This window comes from Neolamprologus brichardi, chromosome 7, assembly GCF_056152115.1.
Source record: "Neolamprologus brichardi isolate AB-2024 chromosome 7, ASM5615211v1, whole genome shotgun sequence".
NCBI lineage: Eukaryota > Metazoa > Chordata > Actinopteri > Cichliformes > Cichlidae > Neolamprologus > Neolamprologus brichardi.
The window spans coordinates 65161324-65172148 of NC_142110.1; the positions used below are offsets into that span (position 1 = coordinate 65161324).

At 41.4% G+C, this 10825-nt stretch overlaps 1 protein-coding gene across 1 annotated transcript; it reads right to left on the reverse strand.

The window, feature by feature from the left end:
* Positions 1–3411: 3411 nt before the first annotated feature.
* LOC118455363 (olfactomedin-like) lies at positions 3412–8219 on the reverse strand. Its single transcript, XM_087844554.1, has 5 exons — positions 8065–8219; positions 7793–7951; positions 6943–7155; positions 6674–6806; positions 3412–4274 (listed from the first exon to the last, which is right to left on the reverse strand). The coding sequence occupies exons 1-5, from the start codon at positions 8101–8103 to the stop codon at positions 3412–3414; spliced, it is 1407 nt and encodes a 468-aa protein (XP_087700680.1). The 5' UTR covers positions 8104–8219.
* Between the last annotated feature and the right edge of the window lie 2606 nt (positions 8220–10825).

The following is a 10825-nucleotide window of genomic DNA, read 5'->3' on the forward strand; positions in this document are numbered from 1 at the left end:
TTGCTGCGAGACCTCACATTGAGCACATCTACGGTGGGTGTGGTGCCTGTTATCGGACCCGAAGTAGCAACATCCCCCAAAAACCAGAAGAGGAGAGTCCTGGCCCCTAGCCCTGCCAGTGTAGCAGAAATGATGAGGATGATGATGCAGCAGCAGCCGTTCTTCTCTGCGTGAGTAGCTTAATGTTGTTCGTGTGTAATTTACGTTGAGTAGGCTAACCACGTTATTACATTAATGCATGTAAGGTGAACTAGCAAACACTGTCGTAGTTACATGCGGCTGTCTTCTTGTTTGATGGCAGATACTCCCTTCACCCTGGCCAAAAAGGCTAAAATGACCAAAGAAAAAGTGGAAAACAGCTGAACATGAGAGGTTTTTGGACAAAGTTTGTGTTCTCCATTCTTTAAGCACCGGTTTGAGCACCGTTTAAGCACCGGCACCATTTCAAAAGTACCGGTTTGGCACCGGTATCGGATAAAACCTAAACGATACCCATCCCTAGTCCCAATGGTATAAGGCAGGGGTCAGCAACCTTTCACATCCAAAGAGCCATTTGGACCCGGTTTCCACGCAAACAAAAACACTGGGAGCCGCAAATACATTTTGACATCTAAAATGAAGATAACACTGTATATATTGTTTTTTACCTTTATGCTTTGTGTGAACAACTAAGATGTGTTGCTTATGAAATCCATGAAGTGCTACAGAGAAAATTACATTTTATTTATGTAATTAACACATTTTGAACTCTTAAAGAAATATAACAAAAGGAAAGACACCCAGCTGAACTAAAATGATCCATGTAGCAAACAAAAACTGTTGTGAGCCGCCCCCCTTATATCACCTTTGGGCTTCTGGAGCCTTGACCTGACTTTTAAAAAGTAATTGGGGGAAAAGCACTATGCTGCTAAAAGATGAAAAATAGATATTTGCAAAATTCTGCCTAAATATGTATTTTACCTGGTTAATGTGTGTGGCGGGGCGTGGTCTGCAGCGCCGCTGCAGGGGAGGCGGACGCACCTGAGCGGCACCCGCAATCACGCCTCGCCGCCTTAACCTCTGTGCTATCTATGCTGTTGTGTTGTTGTTGGTGTGTGTCGGGTTGTGAGCTGAAAAGCTACAGCCGGCTGTATGCGTACAGCAACCGTGTGTGAAAAGTGGTCGATAAAGAGATGCTGAAAAGCGTGTTCATGGAAACATCGTCAGTTCTGCCGTGATATGTTTACAATGGGACTTCTGCTCCTGAACCTCTGCGCACAGCGTCTGCAAATCGGGGCTGTGATTTGCAGACGCTGCAATCAATCTTTTGGAGTGAAGGACCCACTCCTGAAGACCTTCTATGACTCTGTGGTGGCCTCAGCCATCTTTTACTGTGTGGTCTGCCGAGGCGACAGCATCTCTGCTGGGGACAGGAAGAGACTGAACAGGCTGATCCGGAGAGCCAGCTCTGTTCTAGGATGCCCTCTGGACCCAGTGGAGGTGGTGAGTGACAGGAGAATGGTGGCTAAGCTGTCGTCCCTGTTGGACAACATTTCCCACCCCATGCAGGAGACTCTGACAGCATTGAGCAGCTCCTTCAGTGGCAGGCTGCGGCACCCAGGCTGGGATGGAGAGATTTCGCAGGACTTTCCTCCCAACTTAATGTCAGACTCTACAACATGGTCTCTGAAGATGGCCACACACGTGCAGACAGACACACACACATCCCATACACAACTGTAACTGTCTCCCTGATGTGCAGTATTACCAAGTGCAATTCTTTCCTACCATAACAGAGCATTTTATTCTATTTTGTACAGTATTTTATTCTAATTCATCTTATCATATTCCATTGTGTTTATCTTACTTTTTACTGCTCTTAAACTTGTACTTTCTGCCGTAACCCAATATTTCCCATTTGTGGGACTAATAAAGGTTTATCTTATCTTATCAGTACATATCCATTATTTTATCTATGTATATCTATATATAAAAACAAATCTAACACTTGTGAGACCTTAGAGGTCACATCTTGTAACTGGAAGGTTGCCGGTTCGATCCCCAGCTCTATCTGTCCTGGTCGTTGTGTCCTTGGGCAAAACACTTTACCCTACCACCTACTGGTGTTGGCCAGAGGGGCCGATGGCGCGATATGGCAGCCTCGCTTCTGTCAGTCTGCCCCAGGGCAGCTGTGGCTACAACTGTAGCTGCCTCCACCAGTGTGTGAATGTGAGAGTGAATGAATAGTGGAACTGTAAAGTGCTTTGAGTGTCTAGAAAAGTGCTATATAAATGCAATCCATTATTATTAAAGTACCTAAGAATAAAACACAAACAAATATGAAGGAGATTTTTCTGGCTGGCTTTTTATAGCAGATAAACACCTTAAAAATATTTTGCAGTAAATCAAAAACTGAAGAAAACCATGAATCAGCATATAAACATTACCTTTATAATTTGGCATAATTATTCAAGTTAAGTTTTTGGTATTGAACAGCAGAAATTGGCCCTTCTTTTCGGAAGTCTGTTTTGGAGAAAAAAGTAGCGGGCAGCAGCACTTTACACAACGGTAGACTGGTGCGTAATAAGCAAGTGAATAATGCAAAAAACAGAAATTTTAGTACATTCAGAGAGAGAAAGCTGTGCATGAAGTGTGATTTTCTCATGGTGGAAGCAAAACAGCAAAAGGAAGATGGAATTCATGACAATCTTTTTCAAACGTGAAGCGTAGTCTTGATCTTCTTTTGCTGCTGGTTCAGTGAATTTTGGTTGGAGAGTGATGAAACCTGCAGCTTCAGAATCTGTGAAATGTTGCTTTTCAGCACCCAGTGGCATGTCCCCGTTGGGTGAATGGGGGGGATGCACACTTTGCGTTTACATCGTTTTGCAAAATCCATTTACCAGCCATCATTAGCTGTTTGATGATTGAAACAGTGTTGTGAGCTTTAACCTCAGACTCTGGCCTTTCTAGCAAAATACATTTACATTTAAAAATCGATTTGGGGTATCAATATCACATTATTCAAACTAAAATCAATTTCTATGAGAAAATCAATTTTTTAAACCTCCCCTACAGTGGTAGTAGTAATGTTAGAAGCTGTAAACCCAAAATAGTTAAAATCTTGATGTTTTTGTTACTGAAGACTTTATTATGGTTCTAACCGATGTTTGCATTCAGTTTTACCAAATGACATTATTAGTATAAGAACAGTTTTTACAGCATACATGACATATCTGTGGGATTTGTAGCTAACATCACTGTTGCATAAAATAGTCCTTAAACTGCACTTTTGAAATCATTGCTTTTTTTTCTTGCAACATGCATGCAGCATACATGATATATCTTCAGCATTTGCAACACCTGCTAAGATTGCTGTTGCACAGAAAAAGCCATTGCCTTTTTGGGGGGGCTTGGTCATGTGACAATAACTAGCTACAAAGCTTCAGATCTGAAGTGGGCCTGGTAGGCCAGCAAGTATCCATCGTTGTACATGTAGATCTGCTTGTTGGTGGGATTGTAGCTCAGACTAGCCACTGCTTTAGCTACCTTCTCCAGTGGTATTGCTAGTGAGTTGTCTTCTTTGCCTGTGGCTGTGTCGAAGGCGTAGAACACCTCCTCCCGGTACTCATTAACGTAGCGAGTCGCGTACATCACACCGCACACCATGAAGGCGTTACTCACTGCCTTCTTGAACAGCCTCGTTTCCCACGTCTGTGTCACGTTGAGACTCTTCACCTCGCTGTCCCAAACTAAGCGGCTGATCACGAGGTTACCATGGTTACCTATAGTGGCATAGAGAGCCCACAGTCCTGTTTCATCTGCCTCTACATCAACATCACTATTGAGCCGGCAATCGTAGTAACAATAGGGGAACTTGTTGTTGAAACCCACACCAGTGCCTGGAAGAGTCACCCGTTTGACCTCGTTGGTCTCCAGGTCGTACCGGCACACGTCTGCAGAGCGGTAGCAGTGATAATACAGAGCCTCGCCATACAGGACGGCGTTCGGACCTTCATTTGTGCTGGGATCACTGTAAGATGAAGCAAAGGTATAGTCTCTGTGGTTTGTTGAGGCCATGAGGTCTTCGTAGGTTTGGTAAACGCGCACAGTGTTGCCCCAGATGTGGCTGCTGAGCAGAGGTTGAACCCAGTAACTGTTCTTCTGCCCCTCGCTCTCTTTCTGGGCTTGTTTTCCCCACGAACCAGAGACATAGCTCTTACCATGAGGACTGACTTTAGTCGTGATAGGGTCACTGATGTTGGCGAGCAGACCTCTGACGCAGTGCTTGTCCTGAACTGGAAATATAGAAAGATCAGAAGGTTTTTGAAGCAGATGATGATATAGATACAGTCAATCGTTGTCACTTATCATCATTAGTTACTTATCATACCTTTAAGGTGTATCCTTGCTTTGAAAAGGGGAAGCTTTTTATTTCTAGACTGGGATGGCTCTGTACTGGGTCTGACAGAGGGCTGGGTCAGTGACCCAGCATTTTGAGTTATTTTGTATTTTTGCTTATTTATGAAATAATATAAAGTTCTCGGGTTATTATTAGTTGGTATTAGTTGAAGTTGAGTCTAGTTTATGTTATCGTCCATGTCTCCTTGCTTATAAGCCTTTTTCTGTTTAAAATGTGTAATCTCCTTGTCTGTGTAGGTTCCCCTTGTGTCCTCTGCCCCCCCACCCATTTCCTCTCTCTGTCTCTCCGTGTCAAGCTTGCGTGTCTCAGTTTATGTCTCTCCATGTTCCCTGTTTTATTTTGAAAGTCTTGTGTGTCTATGTTCAGTGTGTTTAGTTTTGCCTCCCCTGTGGCGTCATGTTCATTTGTGCCAGCTGTGTTTCCTCAGGTGTTTCCACTTCCCTCATTACCCTTCTATGTATTTAAGTCCTCTGTCTTCCTCTGTTCAGTGTCGGCTCGTCTGTTTGTCTGTCTGTCACAAAAGAATTTTGTGACAGACAGGAGCGTGTCCTCTCCATAGCCGAGGAGTACGAAGCCCAAGCCTTGCTCTGCCCTTCCTGAACGCCTCTTCTGCTCAGCGTTCTCCACCACAGCCTCGGGGCCCCGAGGAGTTTTGGGTTGGCTCGCTGAGGCTCTTTTCCAGGCCTGAGTCACCTTTATCCACCTCTCTGCCATGGATAAGCCGCTCATCCTCACAGTCTCGGTCAGACCTCTCATCTCCTGCCTCATTTCTGGCCAGGATGCGGTCAGATGATGAGGAGTCGGTCACTGCAGCTATCCAGGCTTCTCCAGGTTGTCTTTGCAGCTACCGCTTTCAAGGGGAAGCGACGGTGATGCTACAGATGATCAGGGCCTCAAGCTGAGTCACAGACATCCCTTGAGTGGTGAGTCACGGGGATTTCTTGCCACCAGCTTTCTCAATATCTGAGGGGGCTGATATAGAAATATTACCCTGTAAATTCTGAGTTAGCATCATGCGCGGATGTTGCTTGCAAGTCAAATAGTGAAGAGATTATGTTTCCAGTTTTCTTGCCTGAAGATTCACAGATTAAAAATGAAGTATTGTAGGTTTTGGGAGCATCCAGTTTGAGGGGGGAGATTTGTGATCACTTACTGGTAATGTTTGACATGTTGTGTTACGCAGACTGGTTATGGTTATGATGTACTTCGTGCTTCCAAGTCTGTGAACTCTGGTGTCCAGTGCTGATTTAAATGCTTCACTAGAATGTGAAATGCCTGAACCTGTAATGAGTTTTTAAAACTATTCCTTCCATAACCACTAGCTCCCTTTCTGGGAACTCTGTTACTATAGACAATGTAGAGACTGGATTTTCAGCTCTAACTCCAGCTAGAACTGTTTGTTGTAAGACAGGTTGCTGTGAGACCAAACTAGGCTCCTGTGGGTCTGAAATATGGGCCGGGTCGGATCCAGAGGCTGAGTCGAAGGACTCAGTGTGCTCTGGGTCCCCAGAAGTACTTGTTTCTACTCCCACTTGGGGGCTCAGCAGAGGTTGCCCAGGTCCGCTGTGCCAGCTGGAGGGTCAGACGGGGCTAGCAGGCAACTTCATGCTTGAGCTGGGGGTACATGAGAGCCCAGCCTCCAACTTCATGCTCCAGCTGGGGGTTCAGGAGACCCTAGCCAGCAGCCTCTTGTGCCAGCTGTATGCTCAGCTGAGCATATATGGTCCAGCCACGATTCAGCCACAGGTCGACGCCTCATCTAGTCTCATCTCAAAGTAGCCACAGATCGATAACTTGCCTGGTCTCACCTGTCAATGCCCTGCGCGGCCTGCCAGTCCACAGCCACCTTCCAAGCCCCAACCAGCACATCGGGCGCCTGCCAAGCCAGCCCGTCCATGGAAATCAACCAAGCCGCCCAAGGGCCCTCACTCATGTTCACCCTAAGCCATAGCCTAAGCTGGGGGTATGGAACTCCAGGCCTCAAGTGCTGGTGTCCTGCAGGTTTTAGATGTGTCCTTGATCCAACACAGCTGAGTCAAATGGCTAAATTACCTCCTCAACATGTCTTGAAATCCTCCAGAGGCCTGGTAATTAACTAATCATTTGATTCAGGTGTGTTGACCCAGAGTGTGAACTGTAACCTCAAAAATGCCTTCAAACCCAAACAGGCATTCTGTCCCCATAAGTGACTGTTGGTCCTCACAAATATAGTAGCATGCCGATTTTCTGTCATCACAAAGATATCTAAACATGTACACACACACACACACATACCTCTGAAGTCTTTGGGGATTGACTTGCAGGTCTCCACATTATTCTTTAGGTAGCGCAGTTTCTCCTTCACAGTCTTCATGTTAAGCGTGTCTATTGTTTGCATCTTGTTTACATGTTTATGTAGTCTATCAGCCTATCAGAAATGGATATAATATTATTCTATTGATAATTCTGTTACATCACAACAGGTAACATGTGACCTGACATAGTATAACATTAAATCTTTTCTTTCTGTTGTATTTTGCTGCCATTTGCTATTTTAGCTCTACCTCTTTGGAGAGTTTCTGTGTCTCTGAGTTGTTAAGCTGGCTGTGGACCACGTCGATGTCCACCTGTAACTGGCTGAGCTCCTGGCCCAGCTGGCGCAGGGACAGTTCTGTATACAGGCCCTGGGAGTGCAGGTAGTTGTAGGGCTCCAGCCGAGCAGAAAAGTTGGAAAACTGATCCTGGATCAGAGGGAGACGTTGGCTGGAGAACGTCAGCTGCAAGAAATGCAGACAAAAAAATCCTTTGATTAAAGATATGGCTTTTTTTCCTATACGAGCTATGTAAAAAAGTAAACCCAAATTTTAAAAAAGTTAATGTTTCGAGGGGAAAGAAAAAGTGGTTACCCTATATTATAAAATACTGTACATATTTTCTATTATAGATAGATATCCATCTGTTGAAAGATAAGAGATCATGGACCTCAGCTGTGTAGTCTCATATTATTAAGAATAACAACAATAATTTTAAACATTTGAATCCCCAACTGATAAGATAAATGTAAGAAAGGCCAGTGAAGCCTAGCTTTTTATTTTATTTATAATTATTTTTTTATTATTTTATTTTTTATTTTTTATTTATAAGTCTTTTGCAAGCAGCATATAAAATAATATATGAATGTTATGGGAAAAAAAGAAAGTAACTTTGATACACTGTTTATCTTTAAATAATGAAATATCAATTGATTGATTATACCCATACTTTCTATTCATTATGATAATAATTAATGAATTATTAAATAATGTTTTCTTGATTATTGATTCATTTTTACTTGTATTTTAGTTTTTTTTATAATACAACGTTAGTTCCTGAGAGCTTACTTCAGTACAATAAAGCATATAGATGAGTTCTTACCTCTTCTTGTAGGTTATTCAGAGATCCTTCACAGGTGTGAACGTCCTCCAACACGTACTTAAACTTCTGAGCAGGGAACAGCCACATGGTGGAGTTCAGCTGGCACACACATGCATTTGCCTTCTTGTAGCCCGACACTCGCTGACTCTGGCTGTCAGCCTGATTTTGCAAACAGGAGCATAAATTCTTAAAGTCTATTTACATGGTAAACAAACAACAAAAAATACTACATATAATAGTTTTTTAATTTATCGACTAGAAGTGTGACTTACTGTGGATGACAGCAGCAGCAATAGAAGCAGCTGCAGCATTTTTAGAGAAACTGAGATGGACCGACACAGACACACAGTCTTCTTCTGTTTTCTTTAGAAAAACTCACAACAAACACAGAATTTGCCGGTTTGCTTCCTGTCACTGACGAGTTGCTCCACAGCCTTAAAACCACTTGGACAAATGTCACAACTAAGAACATCAAACTGGTGTTTTGTAAGACCCCGCCCACTTTCTTTATGCATTGTTAGTTTACTGGCTCTCATTTCCCCTTTTCATTCTTCCTTAGACAATTATTTCATTTTTTCATTCAACTGTTGATTTCTCATTCATTTATTTATTTATTTTTAACTATATAATAAAAGTGGAATGAACTGCCCACTGATTTTAAAGCTAAATTCATGTTTAAAACAACAAATCCAGTAGAAATTAAGTTTTCATCATATGTTAGTATGAAAATCTAATTTTGAAACGCTGCTTAAAAAAGACACTCAAAAATAATATATACCTTTGCAGGTTTTAGTCGTTAGCTTTTTTTTATAGTGAACATTTTTATGATTAATGAAAAAAGTTCAACTTTAAAAAGTGGGCATTTACAGTGATGTATTACTATGATATAATGCCATGCTTGTTCAGAAATCCAGCAGTTAATTCCATTGCATTAACAGCTGCAGTAGTCTACAGTATAGAGTAAAGCTCAGGGAAGCACAGGCTTCTCTGTGTAATGAGGCTACCACCTGTATTGAGTCAACATCTCTGTGCTGACGAGGATACTAATGGGATTAAAGGAGCGGTCTCCAACCTTTTTTGCGTCACGGACCGGTTTATGCTCGACAATATTTTCACGGACCGGCCTTTAAGGTGTCGCGGGTAAATACAACAAAATAAAACTAGTACCGGTACCCAAAAAAAGATTTATTCATAACACACGTGAAAAGACCAAGGAAAACTGAGTTAACTATAAAAACAATAACAAAATAACGCTGAAAACCGATAAAAACCCTGAAAACCATACATTTCAGACCTGAGCCTCAACTCTCATGGCCCGGTACCAAACAACTCATGGACCGGTACCGGTCCGAGGCCCGGGGGTTGGGGACCGCTGGATTAAAGAATCCCATTAATAAATTAAACTGGAACCAAAGCCTGGAATTGCCAAAATTGCAAACAACCATGAGCTGCTAATCTTAATTCTCAATTATTTTTGCTTACTTTTTATTTATTTTACGTAAAAAAAAACCTGACAAACTATGATTTCTGCTACATCTGCTTTCACCTTGCTTACTACGGCAGTTTAACCTATCAAGGTCAGTGACAATCCGATCAGTATATCTTTATTTATTATTATTATTATTATTATGTTTTATTCTTTAATCTTGTTATATATTCACAACCAGGGAGAGGGTATACAATACAATATTATAACACTTTCAGTTTCTTCAAAATGAAAAATAAAGGTCACTATTCTCTGAAAATATAGTATATGACTCAGTAATCATATTGGTTTTTGGGCTCATCAACAATGATGGAAGACCTCATAGGGTTAATAACAATCTTTTCAGAATATTACAAAATATACTATCATTTAATTAATTCGATGAAAGACTGCAGTGTTAAGACATGCAATCAATTAAGAGCACCTGATATTTCTAAGGTAAGCTTTTTCAGTTCTCACACTACAATTAACTTTTTAACATCCAGTTGACTGCCATTGGCCCACTTATTTTTACAGGTATAGTTTTGGAATTTTGCTGATTTGGAATGCCCAAATGGGAACACTTATGTCATAGTCGCTGCGTATATGACACCTCACATAAAAAATAAGAACTTCTACTTTCTAAAAATGTGCTTCATGTTGGTAAAACTATATATTTGCCAAAAACGTATATTTGGAAACTTGGCAGATTTAGGGAAGTTAAAAGAGCTTAGAATGCAAAGTGAATCATCGGTGGTGAGACGTGGTGTGCATAACAAAACCACGGAATTAAAAAAAGAATTAAAAAAATAAAATATCAGTCTGACTCAAAGTGGACACTTTCTGTTCCTGAAACTTCACCATTCCAGGCTCTACAACCACAACATCCTTGTAAAGCTTCAAAATAGTGCACGTATTAGTCATTTATATGGGTTACTATTGGAATATCCAGCTCTGAAACATGACCAGCAGATTGTAGCAGACTATAGCTTGTTATCACAATAGGTTAAGACTGTTACTGCTAGACAAAAATGAATAAAGACACATGTAAGACATGTATTTATCAACATAATTAAAAATAATAATAATTTTGGTATAGACCGGGGGTGTCAAACTCATTTTAGTTCAGGGGCCTGTTAAAAAAAAAAACAATTCTTTGATCTTCAGGCTGAAGGAAGAACTACGGTGTTTAATGCTCAGTCAATAATCACTGTAATCAATACAATTCTCTTTGTTCCATACAAACACTTTGAGCAATACAAATGTCCAGGAGATATACACGGGAGGGGGTCCGGCAGATCTCGAAGTGTCTGACCATTTCACACATTATTACAGCTTCCCATCCATCCAAGTCATAAAACCTAAACATTCATATTCTTTCTCTCCCTCTCAGTGAGCTTCAGTTACGACCTTGGTTTCCTGTGCAGTATAGTATATAGTATAACACATTGCACAAGTACAAAACCTCAGAATTAAAAATCTGTTCCAAGTGGTTCAATTAGACATAATATGTTTTTTTTCCTGTGGCTATTTTACGCGCACAGTGCAGAATTTTTACTTTCTGTTCC